Raw genomic sequence first — 27,404 nt, 5'->3', positions numbered from 1 at the left:
ATTGGAGTGCGGAGGTGGCGAGAAGGAGGGCGAGTTTCAATCGGGCCAAGGCGGTGCTCCACAGGACGAAAGTAAAATTTGGAATGCTGCAGCCGGCAAGACTGTGGGTTACACACCAGGGTAAACACCACTACTTTGAGACGGCGGAGGAGTCGTGGACATTTATTCAAGAAGAGAAGTTGGACTAGATTTGAGGAATTGATGTTTGGAAAGACGTAGCGAGGTGGTGGCAAAGAAATGCAAAGGGGGGAGAGGGGGAGGGTTTATCTGTAAAAATGATAGACGGGAGAATTTTTTTTTCTCCCCCCCCCAAATGTGGGCACCGGTGGGGAAGGGGGCAGGGAAGGGGAGAGGGAGCTGCGCCACTAGGGGCGGGGCCGAGAGGGAAGCGCGGGTTTTTTTCCCGCGCTGTGGAAATTGCGGCGGGAAAAGTGGGCGCAGGAAGGAAGGGGGCCTCACACGCAGGGAGCCCAAGGGTAAACGGGGGAAGCCGAGGTCAGCCAGAGTTTGCTGACTCCCGGAAGCAATATGGGGGGAGCAATCAAGCTAGAAGGGAATCTAGCGGGGGGGGGGGGGGGGGGGGATTAACTGGGTTGCTGCTGCTGAGGGTAAGGGGGAGCTGATACGGGATGGGATGGTCGGGACCGGAGGGCGCCGTCTGGGGGACAAACGGGTGCGTGGGACCCGGGTGAGGAGCTGGTTTAAAAAAGGGGATGGCTAGTCGACGATGGGGGGGGGGGGGGGGGGGGGTAAAGGGCCCCCCAACCCGGTTGATCACGTGGAACGTGAGAGCGCTGAATGGGCCGATTAAGAGGGCAAGGGTATTTGCGCACCTAAAGAGACTGAAGGCAGATGTGGTTATGCTTCAGGAGACGCACCTGAAATTGGCGGATCAGGCCAAATTAAGGAAAGGACAGGTATTCCACTCAGGCTTAGATACAAAAAGTAGAGGGGTGGCAATACTGGTGGGGAAACTGGTATCGTTTGAGGCTCAGACCATAGTGGTGGACAGTGGGGGCAGGTACGTGATGGTGAGTGGCAGATTGCAAGGTGAGGCGGTGGTGCTGGTGAACGTATACGCCCCGAACTGGGATGACGCGGGTTTTATGAAGCGTTTGTTGGGGCGCATCCCGGACCTAGAGATGGGAAATTTGGTAATGGGGGGGGGGAACTTCAACACGGTGCTGGACCCAGGGCTGGACAGGCCCAGATCTAGGACCGGGAGGACGCCGGCAGCGGCCAAGGTGCTTAAGGGGTTTATGGAGCAGATGGGAGGAGTAGATCCCTGGAGATTTGCTAGACCGAGGAGTAAAGAGTTTTCCTTCTTCTCCCACGTCCATAAAGTATACCCCCGGATAGACTTTTTTGTCCTAGGAAGGGCGCTGATCCCGAAAGTGGTAGGAACGGAATATTCGGCTATAGCCGTTTCAGATCAAACCCCACATTGGGTGGATCTGGATCTAGGAGAGGAGAAGGAGCAGCGCCCACTTTGGAGATTAGACATGGGACTGTTGGCGGACGAGGGGGTATGTGGAAGGGTGAGGGGATGTATTGAAAGATACCTAGAGGTCAATGATGATGGAGCGGTCCAGGTGGGAGTAGTATGGGAGGCGCTGAAGGCGGTGGTTAGGGGGGAGCTGATTTCCATAAGAGCCCACAGGGGGAAACAAGAGGGTAAAGAAAGGGAGAGACTGATTGGGGAGATTCTGAGGGTGGATAGGCAATATGCGGAGGCCCCGGATGAAGGGCTATACAGGGAAAGACGGAGACTACAGACGGAGTTTGACCTGCTGATCACGGGTAAGGCGGAGACGCGATGGAGGAAGGCACAGGGAATACAATACGAATATGGGGACAAGGCGAGCCGATTGCTGGCCCAACAACTTAGGAAGAGGGGGGCGGCGAGAGAGATCGGAGGAGTTAGGGACGGGGAGGGAAGGATGGAGCAGAGAGCGGGGAGGGTGAATGGGGTGTTTAAGTCATTTTATGAGAGGTTGTATAAGTCCCAACCCCCGGAGGGGAAAGAGGGACTGATACACTTCCTGGATCAGCTGGAGTTCCCGAGGGTTGAGGAGCAGGAGGTGGCAGGTTTGGGAGCGCAGATTGAGGTGGAGGAGGTGATTAAAGGAATTGGGAACATGCAGGCAGGAAAGGCCCCGGGACCAGATGGGTTCCAGGTGGTTTTTTACAGGAAATATGTGGACCTACTGGCCCCACTCCTGACGAGAACCTTCAACAAGGCTAAGGAAAGGGGGACGCTACCCCCGACAATGTCGGAGGCGACGATATCGTTGATCCTGAAATGAGACAAAGACCCGCTGCAGTGCGGGTCATACAGGCCCATCTCCCTCCTAAATGTAGATGCCAAGTTACTAGCCAAAGTGATGGCGACAAGGATAGAGGACTGTGTCCCAGGGGTGGTACATGACGACCAGACAGGGTTTGTTAAAGGGAGGCAATTGAATGCCAATATACGAAGGTTGTGGGGGTGATGATGATGCCCCCATCTGAAGGGGAGGCGGAGATAGTGGTGGCGATGGATGCAGAGAAGGCATTCGATAGAGTGGAGTGGGACTACCTGTGGGAGGTACTGAAGAGATTTGGATTTGGAGAGGGGTTCATCAGATGGGTTCAGCTCCTGTACGAGGCCCCGGTGGCAAGCGTGGTTACAAACAGGCAACGATCCGACTATTTCCGATTACATAGGGGCACAAGACAGGGGTGCCCCCTGTCCCCGTTACTGTTCGCGTTGGCAATCGAGCCATTGGCCCTAGCGCTGAGGGGCTCTAAGAAGTGGAGGGGGGTGCTCAGAGGAGGAGAGGAACATCGGGTGTCATTATATGCGGATGATTTGCTGCTATATGTGGCAGACCCAGTGGAGGGGATGCCAGAGATAATGCAGACGCTCAGGGAGTTTGGAGAGTTCTCGGGATATAAATTGAATATGGGAAAGAGTGAACTTTTTGTGATGCACCCCGGGGAACAGGCAGGGGGATAGACGATCTGCCGCTGAGGAGAGTAGCAAGGGATTTTCGATATCTAGGGATCCAGGTGGCCAGGAACTGGGGAACCTTGCATAAACTTAACTTGACGCGACTGGTAGAGCAGATGGAGGAGGACTTTAAGAGGTGGGACATGGTGCCCCTGTCATTGGCGGGCAGAGTACAGGCGGTTAAAATGGTGGTCCTCCCGAGGTTTCTTTTTGTGTTTCAGTGCCTCCCCATACTGATTACAAAGGCCTTTTTCAAGAAAGTGGACAGGAGTATTATGAGATTTGTGTGGGCTGGAAAGACCCCGAGGGTAAAGAGGGGGTTCTTGCAGCACAGTAGGGACAGAGGGGGACTGGCACTGCCGAGTCTGAGTAACTATTATTGGGCCGCCAATGTGTCCATGATATGTAAGTGGATGAGGGAAGAAGAAGGGGCGGCGTGGAAAAGGCTGGAGATGGCGTCCTGTAAGGGAACAAGTTTAAAAGCACTGGCGACGGCGCCGTTACCGTTCCCCCTGAACAAATACACCACAAACCCAGTAGTGGGGGTGACTTTGAAGATTTGGGGGCAGTGGAGACGACATCGGGGAGTGACGGGTGCCTCGGTGTGGTCCCCGATAAGGAACAATCACAGGTTCGTCCCGTGGAGGATAGATGGGGGATTCCAATCTTGGCAGCGAGCAGGAATTGGGAAGTTGAAGGACTTGTTCTTGGAAGGGACGTTCGCGGGTTTGGGAGCATTGGTAGAAAAATACAGGTTGCCACCTGGGAATGCCTTCCGATATATGCAAGTGAGGGCATTTGCGAGGCAACAGGTGAGAGAATTTCTGCAGCTCCCGGCGCAAAGGGATCCAGGACAGAGTGATTTCGGGGGCATGGGTCAGTGAAGGTAAAGTGTCCGATATATATAGGGAAATGAGAGACGAGGGGGAGACGATGGTAGAGGAGCTGAAGGGTAAATGGGAGGAGGAGCTGGGGGAAGAGATTGAGGAGGGGCTGTGGGCAGATGCCCTAAGTAGGATAAATTCCTCGTCCTCGTGTGCCAGGCTTAGCCTGATCCAATTCGAGGTTCTACACAGGGCGCATATGACCGGAGCAAGGCTGAGTAGATTTTTTGGAGTGGAGGATAGGTGCGGGCGGTGCGCGGAAAGCCCGGCGAACCACACCCACATGTTTTGGTCATGTCCGGTATTGCATGGGTTCTGGGTGGGTGTGGCAAGAGTGATCTCAAAGGTGGTGGGGGTCCGGGTCGAATCGAGCTGGGGGTTAGCTATATTTGGGGTCGCAGAAGAGCCGGTAGTGCAGGAGGCGAGAGCGGCCGATGTTTTGGCCTTTGCGTCCCTAGTAGCCCGGCGAAGGATTCTACTTATGTGGAAAGAAGCCAAACCCCCGGGCGCGGAGGCCTGGATAAACGACATGGCAGGGTTCATAAAATTGGAGCGAATAAAGTACGCACCAAGAGGTTCGGCTCAAGGGTTCACCAGGCGGTGGCAACCGTTCCTTGACTATCTCGCAGAGCGATAAGGGAAAACAGGAAAGACAGCAGCAGCAACCCAGGGGGGAGGGGGGGGGGGGGGGTGTATTCGGTGTTTGGGGTTTTTTGTTTTTTTTTCTTTCCATCCTAGTTGTTTATATTTATTTTTTCAGTATTATTATTTCTCTTTTCTTGTTCTTTTTCTGCACTTGTTGTTAGTTTAATATATTGTTTAAATAACGGTCAATGTACATTTTGTTACAAAGTTGTAAAAATGGAAAATTCTTTTTGATCGAAAAACTTTAATAAAATATATTTTTTTTAAAAAGAGGATGTAAATAGCATAGGGAAGCAACCTAAGGGTTGCCAAATCCAAACAAAAGAATTTTGAACGTAATGAGCCAAAATGGGGTGCATATGGGCCGCGGCGGGTAAGAAATGGATGGAATCCCCGGGTAGGACGGTGATCAATGCCGTATGTCCTCTACCCAAGCGTAGCTGACCAGAGGGGGGTCCTCAGGCAGTGCGGGGACCACTGCCATTTCTCCACTGCCTGAGCAACCGGCAAGAACGGGTAAGAATGTGGTCGTCGTGGGGGGCTGCCTCTCGAATTAGGAGAGCAACTATGAGTTGTGTTCTGTAGACAAACTAGTTCCTCCGAACTATTGTCTGGGACAAACTTGTTCCATTAACAGCCGGGGGGCGTTAAAGGAGTGGTGACGTGGGGCCGTGAAAAACTTTCCAAATTTACACACAACACTTAACGATAACACTAGCGAACAAACATTCAACAAACACAGTGCAGGTTCCATCAGAAAGGACACCGTATCTCTCCATCGGTTTCTTTTTCTGCATCATCTGGACACCTCACTGCTCAATAGCGAACAGGGTTGCAAAGGGATTCGTTTGGTGGGAGTCAGACTCTAAGTCATCATCTTCTCCCGGCTGCCAAACTCTTGTCTGTAGTAACGGTGCTAAAACTGCTTGGGACGAATTGGGGTCCATCTCATCATTCCGGATGAACCTGAACAAATTGTCTCGGTGCCAGAATCGTGTGTCGAGGCTGGAGCTACTATGCTTCAATCCGTAATCGTCGGGCGGTGAGTCTGGGTCAGGGGCTTTGATATAAGTGACCTCAAATGGGTCGGTAGAATCATGCTCAGATTCACTGGGAGTGGGGCCTGGTGCAGGGGTGTAGTCGTAACGTGGTGTGCTGTGGCTGTCTTCATTGTGATCGCTATCACTGTCGCTGTCGCTGCTGGTTGAGGGAAGGGAGAGGCGGAGTCATGTCTCTGAGGGCGGAGTTGAAGTCGTGTCTGAGGGCGGGCTGGAGTGGTTGGAGGAGGGTAGGAATACGTCATCTGTGGGGGGGGCATGATTGTCTGCTGCTGCGAGCAGGATGTGTGTGTGGTTATTCTGTGAGCCGTAAGCCTTGAGGTGGTTTATATTAAACCACGCAGACTTACCATTGGGATAGGTTATTTTGTATACTGAGGGGCTGACTTTGTCCGAAATGGAGTACGGTCCGGAAAATTTCAGGGAGAGGAATGAACTGGGGTTGCAAAGGGAAAGCATAACTTGTTGCCCTACTGTAAACTCAGTGGCGTGTACTGTTTTGTTGACACAGGCCTTGCTCTGTTTCTTCCTGGTTCCAAGTCTCACTGCTGCGGCCTTTATGTTCTGTAGTAGTTGTTTAACCGCATTTTCATGCGTGAGAGCTGTAACTGCGGGTCTGGCCAAATGCAGTCCTAATAAATACTCAGTGCCTTTCATGAGGCGCCCGGTCATGAGGGTGTGGGGGGTGTATCCTGTGGATGTAGATACCGTGTTTCTTAAAAACATTAACGCAAATGGGAGAACTGAATCCCAGGTGCTATTATTTTGCTGTACCATTTTCCTGAGGATGGCTTTCAATGTCCTATTCATTCGTTCTACAATACCACTTGACTGGGGGTGGTATGTGATATGGAACTTTTGTCTAATGCCGAAAATCGTGAGGACATTTTTCATTACACTTCCGGTGAAATGGGAGCCTTGATCGGACTCTATACTGCGTGAGAGGCTCCATCTTGTAAAGATGTGGTGTGTTAATATTTTAGCCGTTGTCTTGGCCGTATTAGTTCTTGACGGAAATGCTTCCACCCATTTTGTGAAGGTGTCTATGACCACCAACACATACTTGGAACCATTTCTGCATGGGGGTAGGGGTCCTATATAATCTATCTGGAGATTTGTCCAGGGTCCATTAACGGGGCGGGTGTGGCTAAGTTGAGCCTTTTTCGCATATCTGTCCGGATTGTTCTGGGCACAGATTAAGCAATTCTCTACGTAGTGTGTGACATCGATTTTTAAATCAGGCCACCAGCAAAGCAGTCTGAGGTGGGCTAGGGTGGGTTCAATTCCTTGGTGTCCATGATTGTCATGGAACTGACAAATGATCTGGTTCCTGTCCTGGCTGAGAACTATATAAAAGCCATCCTTTAAAATCACTCCGTCATGTGTGATTATTGAGTTTTTTAACTTGTCATACGGGGCTGGGAAGGTTCCCTTTAAAACTTCCCTGAGTTTCTCGTCCTCTTTCTGGGCCTTCGCTAAATCCTGAACGTTGGTCTGTGAGACCTGAACTGCGTGTACTGGGTTGCTTTCGGGGGGGGGGGGGGTTCCAAAAATAACCATGCCTGGAGCCTGCCTTCGCTAGGGCATCTGCTTTAAAGTTACCAGGGGGGGAAGAACGGTGATGACTGCGAACCTTAATTATTCCGTATTTCCTATCCTTCACTGTCTCTAAGATATGGCAGAGTAATGGGGCTGAGGGTAGGGGTTTACCGTCCGCGGAAACAAATCCTCTCGTTTCCCAGAGTGGTAGGAATTCTGTCAAACTATTACAAACATACAAGCTGTCTGAGTAGATGTCTGCTGGGATCGGGAACGAGTCTGGGTGGTCTACAATATATGCAGTCGCTGCCAGCTCTACTGCCTGCGAGCCTAAGTGTCCTGGCAACTTTAAGGAAATTTCATCTAGGGCGCGTCCCTGCGCGTTCTCTACAAACGTACTGCAACCGGTAATTCTCTCTCCATTTAACACTGTGGATGAGCCATCCACATATATCTTCAGGGGTGCGCACGTGTCTGTGGGCTGGGGTCTCTGGGGTGTACTACCTATTTTCCTGGGGGGTGATTTGGGAATAAATGGGCCTGTGTTCTGTTTAGTGGTGATGATCTCACATTCATGAGGGGTGCCTGCATATTGCAAATTATCGGCAAAGAAGGTGTGGGTTTTGGTTCTCTTTACCGTGATGTCCCGTCCTTGCAAAAGAAGGGTCCAACGGACTGCACAAATTTGGCTGACTGTGCCATCTTTAAGTCGGCCGTCTAACAATAGCCGTGTCGGTGTGTGTTCTGTGAGGATGGTGATGGGGTTGAATCCTGTAATGTAGGCGAAGTATTGTACTGTCCAAAAAGCTGCGAGCAAGTGCCTTTCACAGGCGGAAAATCCTTGCTCTACGGGGTCTAACATGTGTGAGGCGTATGCTACGGGGCGTAACTGGTCGTGGCGTTCCTGGAGGAGCTCGGCCGAAAGGGTTCGGTCAGTGCTTGCTACCTCGATAGCGTACGGGGAATGTGGATCTGGGACCTGTAGTGTGGGGGCTGTGCTGAGTGCTCTTTTTAAAGCATCCACGGCATCTGTATTCTGTGGAAGCCATTCCCAAGATGCCTGCTTTAGTGGTGAAACCGTCAATATAGTTTCGGCAGTAGCCAACCAGTCCTAAAAATGACCAGAGGGCTGCGACATTGTGGGGAAGGGACAATTTGACGATCGAGTCAATTCTCTTGTGCTCGATCTCGCGTTTATCATGAGTGATCACTGTTCCCAAGTAAATCACTTTTTCTTTCAGAATCTGGGCCTTCTTGGGGTTGACTTTACAACCAATTTATTTTAGGAGTGCTAGGAGTTCGTGCTCTCCCTTTTGTCTGTAGTAACAAGTCATCTACATACTGGACCAGACAATCGGGACGGGAAAATTTTGCTAATCCATTTGCCAGCTGTCGGTGGAAAATGGAGGGGGAGTTGTGGAAGCTTTGTGGAAGGCACGTCCACGTGTATTGTTGCCCTTGGAATGTAAAGGCGAATTTGTACTGGCACGCTTTAGTCAATGGAATGGACCAGAAACCATTACTAATGTCCAAAACCGAAAAAAAATTTGACTGGCGTCCCTATTTGAGCATGGTCTCGGGACTCGTGGCTACGGTGGGGGCTGCTGCTGGGGTCAGTTGCCATGATCCATCCGGTTTCCTGACGGGCCAAATCGGTGCGTTGTTTGTGGAGGATACTGATCTGAGTACGCCTTGATCCAACAAACTCTCTATTACTTTGGAGATTTCTCCCTCTGCTTCCTGGGGAAATCCGTACTGCTTCTGGGGTTTAGGGTCAGGACCTGTAATGTTCACAAAGCCAGTCAAACTGCCACAGTCATGCTTGTGCTGTGCAAATGCTGCTTTATGTTCCTGCAGGACTGCCCTAACCTGTTTGTCTGCACTAATGGCTCAAGGGTCGAACCAGAAGTCTTCTACTGAGCTAATCCTATTTACGTATTCTCCTACTGTGAACGTGGCGGAGGCTCGTGCGGCCTTTGCCATTTTCCATACACACTTGTTCACTGGGTCGAAAGAAAGGTTATGGGAGCTCATGAAATCGATCCCAAGGATATGTTCTGCTGTCTGGGGCAGGTCAACTAAAACTACGGGGTGCTTGGTTGTGATGTTCCCTATCTGTATTGCTATAGGGGCTGTGATGTGTCCCTGTTGTAGATGGCCTGAAAAGCCACTGAGTGTGATGGTGTCTGTTGTGGGCCACGTGTCTCGCTGGAACATCGTGGAGGAATTGAGTGTGGTGCGGGACCCTCCTGTGTCCCAAAGAAATTCTACGGGTTGTCCCCGAACTTTGCCTGCTACTACTGGTCTACCGGACTTGTCCCAAAGGGTGTCGCAGACCCAAGTTGGGGAGCCCGAACACCATCAGTCAGTGCCGTTCATGTCTGTACTCTCTGAACGGGCTCTAACGCTATAGATCGGCTTTGCCCTATTTCTGTTTAGGGTGCCTGTCTGTTGGTTTCTCTGCTGCTTCTGGGGCGTGTTGCATTCTCGTGCAAAGTGTCCTAGCTGTCCACAATTATAACATTCTTGAGGTTTTGGCTGGGGTTTGCTGTTCCTGCCCTCATTTACCCATGCGGGGTTCTGGTGTGCTTTAACTGGGTTCATTTCTGCCTGTTCTTCATCGGGCGTTATAAATGCAGTTTTGCCGGCAATTGATTGTTCCCAAGCGTGGGACAATCTCTTCAAAATCCATTTTTCATTGTGGGCCTCATCTGAGGGGTCATAATTTGCGCAAGCTTTCCGTCCTGCTTCTGTGGCGTGGGAGACTAGAATTCGGGTCCATTTTGCCATATTATCTGGGGTCAAATGGGCGCGGGCTAACTCCCCAAAAACTGCAGTAAAGTGAATCCACAAACGTCCAGCAAACACTGTGGGGTGCACTGTCTTCTTTTGCCTGCACTTATTTAGGCCTTCTACCGGGTTCCTCTGTTAAAGCCGATCACATCAAGGATTGCTGTGTGCATCTCTTGGAGTGTGCCTCCTCATACATTCTGTCGGTCGGGAAGGGCTGCTACGACTGAAGGGTTGAGGCTTAAAACTGTGAGCTTCACTTGCTCATTTTTGTCCAGGCCGTACATGGTTGCCTGTTGTTTGACTTTCACGAAAAATTTGTGGGGGTCTGAAGTGGGAAGGAATGGTGTAATTTTTCCACACGCGTCCCGTAATTGGGTCACGGTTAACGGGGTTGTGTAAAGGAAGTCTGCAGGATTCATGGGGGTATGTTCTGCCTCTTCAGTTGGGGGTTGGGGCGCTTTCCTTTTCTGGGGTCTTTCCTGCGTTCACGTCCCATGTACTTATCTATGGGCAGTCTCATTCAATTCCTGCCAATCGGGGCCGTTTTCTTGATCTAATTGGGGTCCAAATGTACTCTGAAATCCATTTTGCACGGACAGCAGAGATTGCAATTTGCTTCCGCCACTTTGCGTGGTCTACTGAGCTCTGCCTTGGTTCCGTTGTGGAAGTATGGCGTGCTCGTAGGGCTGCTTTTAAATCATTGCACCGTTTCTGCAATTTCTCAACTTGCAGTTCTGTTTCTTGTCTTACCAAGACCTCACGTTGCGTGTCCTGGTAGGCCTTATCATATTGTCTCTGAAAACTGTTCAAATGCGCGGGACAAGAATGGTATGCCCTCTTGGCATCATCCACCTCTCGGTCCCTTGCTGCTAACTGCTCTTTCAGATCTCGATTCTCTTTCTCTACTTCACTCACGTCTACCTCACTACTTCTGTCTCTCTCCTCTATCTCTCTACGGAGCTTCCTAACGACCTCCTCTGTGCCTCGCAATTGTGCCAAACAGGACACGATTGCCATCGGCTTGTGAGCTTTCCCTAAGCTCTTCTTGTGGATCTCTGACATGTTCTCCCACCAAGTCCTATACTCCCGGGTCCTGTTTCCTCATTATTGCTGAATTTACTCCAAAGGGGCCATCCTTTTCCTTTGAGATATTTCCTTTTTTTAAAAATATATTTTATTGAAAATGTTTTCCAAACAACAATTTTTCCCTCTTACAAAGCAAACAAAACAATAACAAAACAGAAATTTTTAACAATACACAGGTAACAAAACCCCATTGTCTATTGACCTAAACTAAACTAAACACCCCCCCCCCCTGGGTTGCTGCTGCTAGTCATCTGTCTTCCCTCTAACGTTCCCCTAGGTAGTCGAGAAATGGCTGCCACCGCCTGGTGAACCCTTGAGCCGATCCTCTCAGGGCAAACTTTATCTGCTCCAGTTTAATGAACCCCGCCATATCATTTACCCAGGCCTCCAGTCCGGGGGGTTTCGCCTCCTTCCACATGAGTAGGATCCTGCGCCGGGCTACTAGGGACGCAAAGGCCACGACATCGGCCTCTTTCGCCTCATGCACTCCCGGCTCTTCCACAACTCCAAATAGAGCTAACCCCCAGCCTGGTTTGACCCGGGCCTTCACCACCTGCGAAATCACTCCCGTCACTCCCTTCCAATACCCTTCCAGTGCCGGGCACGCCCAAAACATATGTGCGTGGTTTGCCGGGCTCCCGCCACACCTCCCACATTTGTCCTCCACTCCAAAGAACCTGCTCAATCTTGCCCCCGTTATGTGTGCTCTATGTAGCACCTTAAATTGAATCAGGCTAAGCCTGGCGCATGAGGAAGAGGAATTTACCCTGCTTAGGGCATCAGTCCACATATCCTCCTCTATCTCCTCCCCTAATTCTTCTTCCCACTTTCCTTTTAGTTCGCCCATCAACTCCTCCCCCTCTTCCCTCATCTCTCTATAAATCTCTGACACCTTGCCCTCTCCGACCCACACCCCTGAAAGCACCCTGTCCTGTATCCCGTGTGTCGGGAGCAACGGAAATTCCCTCACCTGTTGTCTAGTAAACGCCCTCACCTGCATATATCGCAAGAAATTTTCCCGGGGCAACTTATACTTTTCCTCCAATGCTCCCAAGCTATCAAAAGTCCCATCTATAAATAAATCTCCCACCTTCCTAATTCCCAACTGGTACCAGCTCTGAAATCCTCCATCCATTCTTCCTGGGGCGAATCTATGGTTGTTCCTGATAGGAGACCCCACCAGGGCTCCCCGCACCCCTCTCTGTCGCCTCCACTGTCCCCAGATATTCAGTGTTGCCGCCACCACCGGGTTCGTGGTAAACCTTTTAGGTGAGAACAGTAGCGGCGCCGTCACCAGCGCCTCTAAACTCGTCCCTTTACAGGACTTTCTCTCCAGTCTTTTCCACGCCGCTCCCTCACACTCCATCATCCATCTACGTATCATTGCCACATTGGCGGCCCAATAGTAATCACCCAAATTCGGTAGTGCCAGTCCTCCTCTGTCCCTACTACGCTGAAGGAACCCCCTCCTTACTCTCGGAACTTTCCCTGCCCACACGAAGCTCGTGATGCTCCTATCTATTTTATTAAAAAAGGTCTTGGTGATTAGTATAGGGAGACATTAAAATACAAATAAGAACCTCGGGAGGACCATCATCATAATTGCTTGCACCCTGCCAGCCAGCGATAGAGGCTGCATGTCCCACCTCTTGAAGTCCTCCTCCATTTGTTCTACCAGCCGTGTCAGATTAAGTCTGTGCAAGGTTCCCCAGCTCCTAGCGACCTTTGAGATATTTCCTGATCTCATCTTCCCAAACGGGACACTGTCCTACTCTACTGCTGGTTGCTGCGACCTCGAATTGCTGGGGGTTCATAAGGCGTTCCATTGCCTTCATTGCCATTCTCTCTACTAGGATGTCTACTGAATTTGGAACTGGGGTGATAAAGCAGTGATGTAAACACAGGTACGGCTTTCGCTAATTTCCAGCCTACAAAACTCCCGACAGTTTTATGCAACAAAATCTCTCAGGTTTACCTTATATCCCTATTAGTACGCATGTATTAACACTTCTGAATCTCAAGAGGCTTGATCAATACTGTTGTGATGCTTGTGGTTTTTCTGTTCCCAATTGGATTCTCAATTCAAATTTTTGGTTCTCTCGGAGTGGTTAGTCCACTTCTAAGTCGAGTCCCACCAGAGTCGCCAGTAAATGTTGCTACCTTTTGGTTGGCCCTTAATTTGGTTCTGTATAATCACATTTGATCAAGAGTTGCCAGGTATCTTTCGACACCGCCACAAGGTTCAGAACCAAATACTGATCAATGACTCGATACACCAGTTAGTAAGTTCAAAAGCAATGCTCATTTATTTAGTCAAATCTACTCATGCATAAACTCTACAAACTAAACTACCACTATTACTAAAGCCTATACTTAGGCTTCGGGTGCCCACTCAGTCAGAGGAACACTGGCCGTTGCTTGGTTCTGAGGCTCCTGGGTTGAGCTGTTTACAGAATAGCAACTCGGAGCGTCTATCTCGTAGCGTGCGTTGACTTCGGACTTACTTGGTCTGGTGCAGCTGCTTGGCAGGTCTCTCTCTTCGGTGAGAGCCAAAGCCAAAGGAGGGCTTTCTCCCTTGGGGGATACCTTTTATACTAAAAAGGGCTTTGTGTGCTTTTGGGCAGGCCTTGAACTTGGCCTCAACTAATTGGGTCTTTCCCAATCATCTGTATCGATTTTCCTCCAATAGAGGAGTGGTTCCCTGATCGCTGGGCATGTCCTGGCGACTGTCAGTCTGCTTTGCCTTAGCTTCTTCTGGTGCCGGTATATCTAAATGTTTCCCTTTTGTCCTGGAGATGGCTCATTAGTATGTAGATTGTTGGGTAGTTTCTGTCCTGTCTGAGAGTTTAAGGTTCTAATCAAGACCGAACTTGCACCTGCTTGTTTCTTAGCATTGTCCAATTTTCCCTGAATTCTTTGCGGGCGTCCATTTTGTAAATCGGGACATGGCCATCCCAGATGGCTACAGCGGAACCAGAACATCCTGCCACCAAGAAGGGCTGGAATGTTCCACCCACTGTTTTTGAGCCCAACAAGTACAAGATGCATTTCCCTTCAGAGTGTTGTGTTCAGTTCCTTAGAATTGACATTCCATGCATTGCTTCTCAACTTTTTAAAAAGGAGATATTAAATGCAGTTTGTTGAGTACTTTAAGATTGACAGACCATTTTTACTTTGAAATGTTGTAACTAGCAACATTAAAATTAATGTTAAGGCAAGTTATCGTCATTGGCCATTAATGATTGCCCATTATAAACGAATGTCTTGAGTGGCAGGGAGCGTAACGATCAACAATATTGAATCAACACAGCGGGTGCGATTCAGCGACCCCATTGCGCCCTGCACCAATCAAGCGCAACGGGTGAATCGTGCGCAAGCCCCAAATCAGGCTCTGCGCCAATTGTGAGTTACGCGACTTGCTCTGCCCGACACGATCCAGATCTTGCCCATGCTGGATGAGATCCGGATCTGCATATTGAAATAAGCCGAATGGGTCAAATACCCAGCGCCAGGGACTCACCGATCATGCCTGGGTTTTGCATTGTCTGCAAACATTGAAATTATGCTCCTATACCCAAATCAAGGCCTATGCATAATACCAAGCCCGGGCAGCTTCCACAAGATACTTTGGTCAGAAAAGCATTCAGCATCTCTGCTCACCGCCTCCTCTCCCATAGCCGATTATATATGAAGTTACAACTATCTCTTTGGTACATACTTACCACATTGTATTCAGGCGTGTCAGCCACAATATGCCCATCATCCGGACTAACCTATGCTTCTTCAAGTGAGAATCATTTTAATCCTCGACAATATTCTCTAGCAGTTTTTTCACCACTATTGTTAGAATGAGTGGCCTGGAAGTACCTGGTTTAAATCTTTCCTTTTTTTTTTAATGACTAGGTATGTCCAGCAATCCTCCAAACTCTACAGCCCCACTCCCATATCCAAAGATTGAACAACTGTCATCAGAGCTTCTGGAATGTCAATTGTAGCTTCCCTCTGTAATCCAAGATGCACCCCATCTGGACTGGGTGACTTAGTAACTTTGATTTATTTTTTCCGATTCATGTGGCTACTCCCTACTCCTCTGCAACATTGAGACCTGGGAATTAATTTCTTGCTCGAGCTCAGCTGTATATGCTGGAGGAGAGAGGAGGAAACCAACAGCTTGGACAATAAAGCAAGTTTAGTAATTATCAGGTGTATTGGTAGCTATGACGTCAAATTGATGCAATGAAACCAGACAAAAAAAAAATTATACTTTTTTAATTAGATGAATTAAATGTTACATCAAATAAAAATCCAATTATGCATCCTCAGCCAATATATAATCTAGAGACATTTGAAGTAAAGCAGTGGAAAATAAAATAAACAAGGCCTCCTTTTATTTGAAAATGAAATATTATTGACTTTAAAACACTCCTCACAGCAAGCAAAAAAACAGATCCAAATAAGGCATAGGGCAAACTCTTGGGAACTCTTATCCGAGTTAAGCAGCAGGTGCTGTGTAATACAAGAAAACCAAGTACAGTAGGATTGCGTTTTTAAGAAGATTTCTCATTTTGATAATTTAGGTATTCCAGTTCCAGACCAGGTGTGTTCATGTATTTTATCCCCCCCCCCCCCCCCCAAGTAGTCTGATAAAAAGAAAAATTAGAATCCCAAAGGATTCCAATCATTCAGATGCTCTAATTGAAACAGCATGGTGACATTCCAACACACCATAAGTCTAGATTTGAAATAGTCAGATTCTCTCGGAGGTAATTCACAGGGGGACAAGGTGCCATTTTTCTGTGCACACAAGCGTGAAACTTGAGCAGATAGTGAACATTTTTACCCATCTCTTAAGATATCTCCGAATAACTCATTTAAAATTAATTATGTACAATATAAGAAACTGATCCTTTACATTTAAAGCTTGGATTCACATATCTGCTCTTACCAAAACCTGACAACTTTTGTCCCTGTATGGCAAGATTTAAAGACTACATTTCAAGTTTGATACTTTCACCAGCACTCATTCTAGCTGCATGGACATAATATACTGGGTTTTTTAAAGCTGAGATGGAAGGAAACAAGTATCAAGCAATACTAAATGTTAGAATAATCAAGAAAAATTCCCCTTAAAGAGCACTATAACCTTATTTTAGTTTCATGAACCCGATACTGTTAAATGGTAGGACTTGGATACGAGTACCTCAGAGTGGCTTTTTATTGTTGAGCTAAGACTTCAGTCATTTACTGTATTTTTCTCCCCTTTTGCCATAATGCGTCACTTTAGTTAGTATTGCAAGCTTCTTCATACTGCCGTCAATATTACTTCATGCTCAACAAACAGAAACTAAGTTTGTCTTTCCTCCTCCATGGTAAACACTTCAATCAACAGTCCAGTTTGAACCAATCCAAACACGAGGGCAACTTTAATAATTTAGGGAGACGGGGAAAGAGAGTGGGGTAAGTAAAGAAAGATAAAATTATCCAAGGTAATTCAGTGCTACAGAGAGCACTAATTAATACTGAGTAACTTGCCTATCCTTTGTCAAGAGTAAAAAATTTCACCACCATTTCCACTGAAATATTTCAGCCATAAAAAAGTAACTCATCATTACAGCTGTGCAGATAACAGAAGCTGTTGTACCCGAGTGCAGTGAATGAGTTAAAATGGTACAAAGTGGGTAGATTTATTTGTTCAAAGCATGTATCTTAAATGGAAACCTTGGTGCTTAGATTCCTCACTATTGCTCTGCTCTGAAATGAGGAAAAAAGCAATTTTCACCAGTCCTTCAATAAAAAAGGAAACCATAAAAAGACCCATTTCTGTAATTTAGATTTACTGGAATATCCACAGTGACAAATTAACCGAAAATATATGTTTTAAAGCTGATGATTTCCAATTCTAACTGAACCTGAAAGCAAACTGCATCAGTCCAGTTATATCACTTTACACCAACCATTTACAAACTAACCAACAAATGTAGTGACAAATCCTACTATCCCCAACCCATGCACATAACATCACAACAATAAAAATAAAACTGCTCATATATGCATGAATATGTCTACAGAACATATGTATACATATAATTCCTTACAGGTTGAGCTGGGTGCACAATCAGTAGAAATTTGTGCATGCCTGCTTCAAGTTGATTTCACCGGTCACTGCTATCTATTAGCATAGCACACGGCAGAATAGAAAATAAAATTACCAGGCCTCAGAGCACACTTAGTGGGCAAGCCATCACAAGGAAGGCTTTTTTGCATTGCTTCTTATACTAGCATCTTTCTACTACCTGAAGTGATGTCTACCAATATTTGTGCAATGTAAGTTAACAGTGTGTGGTACTCTTGCGAATGCTTTCTGTACAAAAGTCTTTTATAATATAAATTTTCTAATTAACTGAAAGTTAGAAATCTTATTTACAAGGACCCTTTTGTTATAAGCAGCAGACTCTGCTCAGAAATATTAATTCCTTCAAATTCTTCTTCCACTTTATATCTTTTCATAGAAATAAATACGGTTTTCAGTAAAAGCAGAACTTTGCTTCAGATTCAGCAATTATGTAAATTACATACTAGCTTATAATTTATCATTTACATATTTTAATTGGGATTTTACAACTAGTCGGGCGATTGCATGGGCAACCCTTTGTTTGTTGACTTCAAGCACAGTGGCTTTGTCCTTCTTTACTATCAGCATTACTTCCTTTGACCACCCATGATCACCGTGGAAAAACATCATTCTGACGCAGCTGTAGTCCTGTATTCCTGATGAAGCTCAAACTAGTTATTCGTCCTTCCAGTTGGATCCTGTTCATCTGATTACCATTAGTTTATAGGCATTGATGGATATTACAGCATCATCCAAAACAGGTGAGAAAATTGATCACTAGTCGTGAAACACGCAATATTGGACTGATTGACCCAAATTACAACTGTGGTATGAATTATCAGAACAGGTCTTTCAGTTATTCTATCTCCATTTCCATTGATCAAAGTTTCACTGCACATCTAATCAGTGATCAGTTTCATAGCAAGTCATTATCCGTACATCCACCGCCAACACCATGACGAAACTCCTGAAGGTTTGAGACTCCATGCAAGTGGACAAATGCACCAGCCACAACCAGAACATGGAATAACTGATGAGAATGGAACTGTCAAAACAAAAGAATCAAAAAAGTTAAAGTCCAGAACATAAACAAGACACCAATGTCTCTAGCCGATTAACCTGCACACCGATTTTAAATCTGCAGATTTTCTACTAAAGGTTGGTGTCAGAACATCTTAAAAGATAGAGTATCTATCTGAACTTTATATAAACCACAAGTTATAATAATTGAGATGTCTGTAGTTACTGATATATTTATCAAAACAAACAAAAGGTGAAGAGCACCTATTTTGCCTTGTGAGATTATGAATTTTGATTGTTACAGAGCTCCAGATCATTCTGCAAATCGGAGATGCTATTTAAAGAAAATATAAACAAGGAGGGGAGGACTCAGAATTTATTGCTTAGAACAAAAAATGAACAGTTTAAAGATGTCTTCTGGAATGTTAGTTTTCTTTCTACATGGTACCTGCCCACTCCATTTTAGCAGCACGTTATCCAGTATGTCAAAGATTCATAAAGTCAGAAATTGAGCAGAAGGCCAAGAAGAGTAATCACTAATTACTCACCCAAATATCACACTTTCCAGGAAAGAAACGCTCAGGAATACGGGCAGCATATAAGGCAGCTCCTGTGATATACAATGCTGCCATCAGGAATAACCAGCCAATCTGACCAATTGTAGCAGCCCTGAAAAATCCTTCAGATATCATAAAGTGCAGGGTAGGCACAACTCCACTCAACCCCAATCCTACAAATACTCCTAGAGGTAAACAGAAGACAGACAATGAGTCACTGTTTAAATGCAAAAACATCAAATTAGAACAGCTTCATTGCAATCAGCTTGCTTCCTGTTACTCAAGTACCATCAATATCAGGTGCCTGGAAACAAGTCCAGCAGTGTTACTTAATTTGAAGTATTTTATTTGTCTTTAACAAAGCATTATTACAGAAACATGAAAATATTATAGAAAACATTCTGGATTGTCACCAGTAACAATTTTAAGTTAAGAAGCCAGAGACTATTTGCGTTTGCCAGAGGGCAAGTTCCAAAAGGATGTTAAAGCCTCCATTCCACAATTATAAATTGTTTGTTCTCACTGGCATATTTGGCTGCCTCAAGCACAAAGTGTACCAAATACATGATTTTCAAATAAACCTCTTCTTTCCAATTTGGAGCACTTTTCTGAAGTTGGTTAATTACATCGACACATTATATCGAATGAGAGGTATGAGCGTAAAAATGCCATGATAATGCATAAAACTGATCTGTCTATAAGCACGCATCAATAGAAACAAGAACTGAAATATGTTGATTTGAGAAATATTTTGAAAACGAGGCAGTTAAATCAATTTGAACTCAACCCTGCTGCTTTGATAATATCCCCAGTGATAGCTTCATGAAATTGAAGACAAATTATTGACCTATTTAGGTGGTTGGTTGGATGGTAGAATAGAAAGATTACGAATAATGGGTGTGCGCTTGAAATGGAAGTGTAAGTGTCCAACAATATTGTGTGTTGGGGCTTCAACTGTTCACTTCATTTATTAAATACTTAAATAACACAATAGAATGTCATATATTTAAGTTTGTCAATGACTGAAAGGTTAGTGATGTCATAGGTAGTTTAGACAGGAGCTTAAAATTACAAAGAGATATTTATAGATTGAGCGGGAGAAATCGTGGCAGATGAATGTCAATGCCATCAAGTGTGAGGTCATCCATTTTGAATCAAAACATATATTTGTGTGTGAGAGAAATGTATTATTTAATTAGTGTAAAGCTAGGAACATTGGAGATCCAGAGATTCAGGTTCATGTATACAGATCACTAAAATGTAGTAATTAGGCACAAAAATCAAAATGGCTAATGGAATATTAACCTTAATAAGTAGAGGGTTTGCATATAGATGGGAAGAAGTTTTATTATAGCTTTGCAAAACCTTGGTTAGAACAAATCTAAAATACTGTATATAGTTCTGGGCACCACACCGTAGAAACAAAATAGTGGTCTGGAAAGGAATGCAGCAAAGATTCACCAAAATATAGAGAAGGTGGTGGGGTCACCAGGGTTTCAAGAATTAAATATGAGGCAAGATTACATAAACTGGCTTGTATCCCTGAATTATAGATAGTTGCGGGTTTATTTGATAGAGCTGTTTAGGGTTTTGAAAGGATTTCATAGGGTAAGAGTGGGGGAGTTGCTGAAATGTGGATAGAACCTTAAAATCAGAACCAAGCCATACATATCATAGAATTCCTACAGTGCAGGAGGCAGTCACAGTCCATTGAGTCTGCACCAACCCTCTGAAAGAGCACCCTACCTAGGCCCACACCCCACCCTATCCCCATAACCCAGTAGCCCCACCTAACCTTTTGGACACTAAGGAGCAGTTTAGCATGGCCAATCCACCTAACTTGCACATCTTAAGACACAGGGTAGTCAACAAAATGTGTGGAAAACTCTCCTCAGAGAAATTGGCAGATGCTAGCTCAACCAAATTAAGAGATCAACAGATTAATTTTTTTGCCAAGGGTCCTAAAGGATATGGAGCCAAGTTAGTGGAAGGAATTAAGATACAGATCAGCCACAGTCTTGGTAAATGTTAGAACAGGCTAGAGGGGGCGAATTGACTGCTCCAGTTTCTAAAAATGGAAATTTGCAGTGGATTACAATTCTAGGTAAATTCTACCACTGGAGTAGAGCAGCATATAGATAGAGATATACTTCAATACAGCTCATGAATGAGGAGGACATGCAAGGATCTACACAATTGGAACGTTAAGGTATTTCTGAATCCAGAGATACAGATGGATAACAGTGTTAGCAATCAACTGTCACCAAAAATATATTCTGTTGGTTAGACATATCACTTAAATTAGGTGGATTGGCCATGCTAAATTGCCCTTTGTATCCAAAATTGCCCTTATTGTTGGGTGGGGTTACTGGATTATGGGGATAGGGTGTAAGTGAGGGGTTGGGTAGGGTGCTCTTTCCAAGAGCCGGTGCAGAGTCGATGGGCTGAATGGCCTCCTTCTGCACTGTAAATTCTATGAAATCTATGGATCAGTATTTATAAATCGGGCTCAATAGCTAAATACTAGACAACTTGAATTCTAGTAAGAAACCGAGGAAGCAATTGAAGACAGAATTAACCCTAGATATTCGAGATAATCTGATCAAACTCAACTTTTAAGCTACATAAAATAGGTGGCCTGATGACTAGAATTGGATTATGGCTCATATGCGGATACCTAATTATAAAATGTCTATATATTGTAATTGGCCTAGATACACGAAGAATGGAGCACCGCCTCAAAAGATTTTGTTTATCTTGTATAGATGACAGTATAACTGGTGCCAAATGGGAACAAGTGTCATTGGGTTTGAACGATATATTATCCGACTCAAAACACGTTCGTAATGAGGTTTTCACTATGGTGGCATAGAGAAACCTTCACAACCATTGGATGATTATAAAAGTGGCAAAATAAATGTTGAAAAACACACAGGACCTGCCACAGCACTGCTGGCATTGAGAATCCATCCTGTAATATACAAGTGTGGTCAGCACCACAGCAATAGCAGTCTCAGCTTATTATAGAACCACTTTTTGCTCAATGTGGCTCTGCAAGATAAAGGATGTCTTCATTGGGCTGATGTCCAAGTTGGCTCATCTGGAAACTGACACTGTGAAGTGTCAGGTTAGGGTATGAAAAGAGCTTTCCTCTGCCAAATGTTGAGCACTCAATAAAGGAGGAGGATAGCATCCAACCATCATGATAGGGAGATTTAGCTTCAGATCCCAACACTGTAAATAAAACAGGTTCATGGTATGGCAATCAATTAAATTCAGTTACAAAAGCAAAATGCCATGAATACCAGAAATCTGAAATAAAACCAGAAAATTCTGGAAATATTCAGTAGTTCAGGAAGCATCCATGTAGAGACAAATAGAGATAATATTTCAAATCAATGACCTTTTGATTAACTTAGGTATGATAGCATTTATGCAAGTATAGAGAAGGTGGTGGGGGTGGTTGGAGAACAACAGGAAGTGTCTCTGGTAGAGGGGAAAGGAAGGAAAGATTAAATGACGAAATGGATAATGGTGCAAGGTTAAAGGGAAATGTAATGGTAAATAAAAGATACAGAGATGTAATGAGAATAGCAGAATCATCACCGACATAAGCTTGAGGCACAACACCTCAATCTTTTCAGTTGGGTACTTTAAACCTTCCAGACTCCATGTAGAGTTCAACAATTTCAGATCATAACCTCTGCTCCCAATCTTTTGGAAGGCAGCTATTGGTGATGACTCTGCTATTTCCTAATATCATCAACAGCTGCCATCCAAAAAATTATGGGCAGAGGTTATGATCTGAAATTGTTGAACTCTACATCAAAAGTCTGGAAGGCCTAACTGAAAAAGTAGAGATGTTGTGCTCGAGTGTATGTGGGGTATCATTGGAACAGTGTAGGAGGCCAAGGACAAAGATCGGAGGGGGAGCGGGGTGGATGGAGAATTAAATAACAGGTGATTGGAAGCTCAGGGTAACACTTGTATACGGATTGGATATGTTCTTAAAAGGAAAAGCAGACATTTAATCTACATTTGGTCTCCTCAGTGCAGAGGGCACAGCATAGTGTACAGTGAATAGGGTTTATTAAATAGAAAGTAATACAAGTAACTTGCTTTGCCTTAAGTGAGTGCTTGGGGCTCAAGGCAGTGAGAAGGCAGAAGGTAACATGGCAGATTTTCATCAGCAGTCCTGGCATAGGAACGTGCAGCAGGATGTCACAAAGGGAATGCTGAGGGGGCATGGGGCAGCATTATGCTGGAGGCTACAGAAATGGCAGCTGAATGAGGTGCAAATATTTTGAACAGCATAATTGAAATTCAAACTCAGCTTTATTTTGCCTGAATGACTGCTTTCTGTGAATGGTCACTTGTCTGTACTTCTTCTGGGCACACCATTTTCACAATGGAAGACATGATGGGACAAACTGGCTTTGTTCCATATTTCCACATTAATGGTGCTTCACTGGGAATCCCAAATCACAGTTACATTGCAATGAGAAGCTATAAAGCATACTATGGATCAAGGCTAACAGAAACCATTAATCGTACAAGATTCTTTTTTACTCTGATGTGCAAGTACACAAGCGTTATTCCCCCCCAAATGCTTCATTTCTATCTACTAAACCTTTCCAGATTGATGGGGAAACCAGAAATGTGACAATCTTACTCTTTGACTGTGGGGTAGTCTAAGCAGCCAGAGGAAAAAAAACGTACACTGCCAGTGACAGCTGGTCACACTTGCTATGGGATGCACTTATACCTGAAAGGCAACCAGCTAAACAGCATTTGTTGAAGTAATATTGTGAAGTTGGAGCATGAGACACTCGCAGCAGAGACATTTCATCCACACTACAGCTCTTTACTGAGGGCAAGGTAGGTGTTAGTGATAAAAGCAATATGTATTAACATTTTTTAAAATTGAGTATATGTTTTATAGTGAATTGTGTCACAGAAGTACAAGGTGAAGCTGAGTGCTTAAATCACCTCTGTCCCCCATTTCAGTATAAAATATACTGAAGCATCAGATTACTGTACAAGATAAAACAAGCATTTTTAAAATTAATTCATGGGATGTGAATGTCACCAGTAAAGCCAGTCCATCATTAATTGCCCTCAAGAAGGTGGTGGTCAGCTATTTTCTTGAATACCACTTAGTAGCTTGTTAGGGCATCACCCACCTAACTATGTGTTTGATGTCTCGTATAGGCCAGATCAGGTAGAGGTAGCAGTTTACTGAAGGACATGAGTGAGCAGATGAATTTTTACAGCAATACAGTCGTTGCATGGTCAGCATTACTGATACTTAGCTTTCTGTTCGAAATTTAATTTAATTTAATTTAAATTCTTCAATTGCCATGGTGGGATTTAAACTTGTATCTCTAGATTATTAGTCCAGGTTTCTCAACTACTAGCCCAGTTACATACTCAACAGGCGACCATTCCACTGAAATGACATGATAAAAGTGGTTTTAAATTATAAGAGACTTTGATACTTTAAATTTGTTTGTGCATTTCAAGATTACATTATACGTTAAACAGCACACTTGACCCATCTAAATGCTTTCTTTAAAAAAAAAGTCTAGCATTTTGAAACTGGGCAAAGAAATGAATGTGCCTCAACAGCCCAGCCAAAAGAAATTTGCATTATCACAATGAGTATTCTGCTTACAATATTACAGAAGAGGCAAAGATAAGTAATCCTAGAGGTTACATCAGCAAATAGTATTTAAAAAAAAAAGATGAAATTCTGATAAACTTACCAGCTCGTACACCTCTGTACTGTGGTGTTGCAAAATAGTCCCACTGGGAAACTATAATTGCTGTGATGCCAAGTACACAGACAACAAGCAAGTAAATGAAACATGGCTGAGGGTTACAGTAGAAGGAGTAATACAACCATGGTACAAAACTCCCCATTATTAGAAGAGCTATACCAGAATAGTCCAATCTGAGGAAACAAGAAATTAGATTAATTGTAGCAATACAAAACTCACAGCAAACAAAAAAATTGTCAACCCAAGGGAAAGAAGCTCCAGGTGGAACTATAATATTTTGCAGCAAATATTTCCAAAACATCTAGTTTCTAATACTAACTCATTTTATTTGCAGTGGGAATTTTAAAAAAATCAAATTTCCAACCAAGGTTTGAATTTTCCATATTACAGCCTTATGTTAGCAGAAGATCAGTGACAGCTACTGAATCATAGGTAAGAGGGAAAACTTAAGATGTGTACCATTTCTCACAAAAGGAGCAATGACACCTCATTCTTTCCCTCACCACTCTTCCCTCCCTACACAGAATTTTACACTACCAAAAAATGATCTCTCTAAATGAAAACAATGGTGCAGTGCGTTAGGAAAGCAAAGGTAGTTTTATGGGATTTTTATTTGTATTGGTAAATATTAGAAATAAGGTATAGTTTTAAGTGTTTAATGTTTGTGCCTGGAGGGGTAAAACCTGTAGTTAGATTCATGCTGCACAGAAGGTGTTTGCATGTGTGGGGGTTGGTAAAGTTTCAACTTGTTTCTCTTGTGCCTGGAGAGAGCTAGTGCATTAATAAATAAGGCATCAATGATTGTTTAGCAACTGGGGCCTTGCAAAGTAGGAGAAGCTTTACATTTTAGTTTAGCTAATTTGATTACGGTAGCGAGAGAGAAGGCAGCTCTGCTCGAAACAGTTGGTTTTGAAAGGCTAATGAGGGAATATCTCTCGCAGCCTTGCTAGAAGAAAAGCTATACTATGGAGTAGCAGTTAAGAAAAAAAAATGTTTGCCCCATGGCACGATGAGGGGGCAAGACTCCCACTGGAAATCTGAGTTTTGTACCCTTTTTCCTGGTGCCACAGGTCTTTAACTTCTCAAATAAAAATCCAGAAATTTTGCTGCGAGTTCACTCTTCTTAGAGATGTCCAAGAGAGGCAAAGCCAGGAAAGAACTGGTCCGATTCCCACTGACTGCCTCTGAAGCCTCTCAGGGATCAATTGGGAGGTAAGATGGCAGAGGCAGTTTCTTCTCAAACCACTCCACTAACGACCGAAAGCTTTCACCAAATTATGGCGATCAGCTTGATAAATACCAACAAAATTTGGTCGGGGGGCTTGGAGGTGTACAGTCCTCAGACAAGGTCTCGAATGCCTGATTGACCTCTTTTGGTTCTGCTACCAGTCTGCCTCTGTTGTTCTTTACCTGCGCTATTTCTCTCGTGGCTGCCTGCTTCCTCATCTGGCGAGTCAGTAGGCGGTCAGCCTTGTCCCCGTGTTTGTAGAAGGTCCCCAGAGTCTGGTGGAGTTGGTGCACTGCTTTCCTGGTGGATAGCAGGTTAAAGTCCATTTGTAACTTTTTCCTCTCCGCCAGCAGCTCTACAGTCAGGGCCTGAGTACTTTCTGTGGACCTCCAAATTGGAGTCAACCAGCTGCTACATGGCCGCCCTCTTTCCCATTTCTGCACGACTTGTAGGCTTTTATCTCTCCTCAAATCACAGCCTTCAGTGCCTCCCAGAACGTGGTGGGTGAGACCTCCCTGTTCTGGTTGTTACTAACGTAAATCGCCAATGGCCCGCGATGGAAGGCCTTACCGGCCAGGATGTCCATGTCCAGCCTCCATGTGGGGCACTGGGCATAACCCGTCTCCAACCTCACATCCATATAGTGTGGAGTATAATCGGAGATGACGATCGTGGAATATTCCGTTCCCATGATTCCTGGAAGCACCGATTTCCCCACTGCAAAGAAGTCGATGCGGGTGCACACCCCGTGCACCTGCGAGGGCGTACACCCCGTGCACCTGCGAGGGCGTACACCCCGTGCACCTGCGAGGGCGTACACCCCGTGCACCTGCGAGGGCGTACACCCCGTGCACCTGCGAGGGCGTACACCCCGTGCACCTGCGAGGGCGTACACCCCGTGCACCTGCGAGGGCGTACACCCCGTGCACCTGCGAGGGCGTACACCCCGTGCACCTGCGAGGGCGTACACCCCGTGCACCTGCGAGGGCGTACACCCCGTGCACCTGCGAGGGCGTACACCCCGTGCACCTGCGAGGGCGTACACCCCGTGCACCTGCGAGGGCGTACACCCCGTGCACCTGCGAGGGCGTACACCCCGTGCACCTGCGAGGGCGTACACCCCGTGCACCTGCGAGGGCGTACACCCCGTGCACCTGCGAGGGCGTACACCCCGTGCACCTGCGAGGGCGTACACCCCGTGCACCTGCGAGGGCGTACACCCCGTGCACCTGCGAGGGCGTACACCCCGTGCACCTGCGAGGGCGTACACCCCGTGCACCTGCGAGGGCGTACACCCCGTGCACCTGCGAGGGCGTACACCCCGTGCACCTGCGAGGGCGTACACCCCGTGCACCTGCGAGGGCGTACACCCCGTGCACCTGCGAGGGCGTACACCCCGTGCACCTGCGAGGGCGTACAACCCCGTGCACCTGCGAGGGCGTACACCCCTGTGCACCTGCGAGGGCGTACACCCTGTGCATCTGCGAAAAGAGCAAGAACTACTTTTCTCCGGGTGCAGGAACCTCCATGGGTCTACCGCCCCCATCTGCTCCATGGATATTCACAACTCCCTACCCATGCCCGTCTTTCTTCCCGTTCTGAGGTTTGATCAGTGGGTCATGTACGCCATAAAGTCGCCCCCCATAATCAGTAGGTGTGTGTCATTGTCGGGGATTTCTGCCATGGGAGCGTACACATCCACCAGCACCA

At 45.8% G+C, this 27,404-nt stretch overlaps 1 protein-coding gene across 1 annotated transcript in view; it reads right to left on the bottom strand.

Moving 5' to 3' along the window:
• Positions 1–15,250: 15,250 nt before the first annotated feature.
• LOC140396251 (adiponectin receptor protein 2-like) overlaps positions 15,251–27,404 on the bottom strand; it is a 113,079-nt gene continuing 100,925 nt past the window's right edge. The window contains 3 exon segments of the mRNA XM_072484601.1: positions 15,251–18,154; positions 18,678–18,871; positions 24,452–24,639. Coding sequence (XP_072340702.1) covers positions 18,026–18,154; positions 18,678–18,871; positions 24,452–24,639 — 511 coding nt within the window. The 3' untranslated portion in view covers positions 15,251–18,025.

The sequence above is a fragment of the Scyliorhinus torazame genome, chromosome 19, assembly GCF_047496885.1.
Source record: "Scyliorhinus torazame isolate Kashiwa2021f chromosome 19, sScyTor2.1, whole genome shotgun sequence".
NCBI classification, from domain to species: domain Eukaryota; kingdom Metazoa; phylum Chordata; class Chondrichthyes; order Carcharhiniformes; family Scyliorhinidae; genus Scyliorhinus; species Scyliorhinus torazame.
The sequence above is the reverse complement of the archived record's forward strand: the minus strand, read 5'-3'. Positions and strand labels throughout refer to the sequence as shown.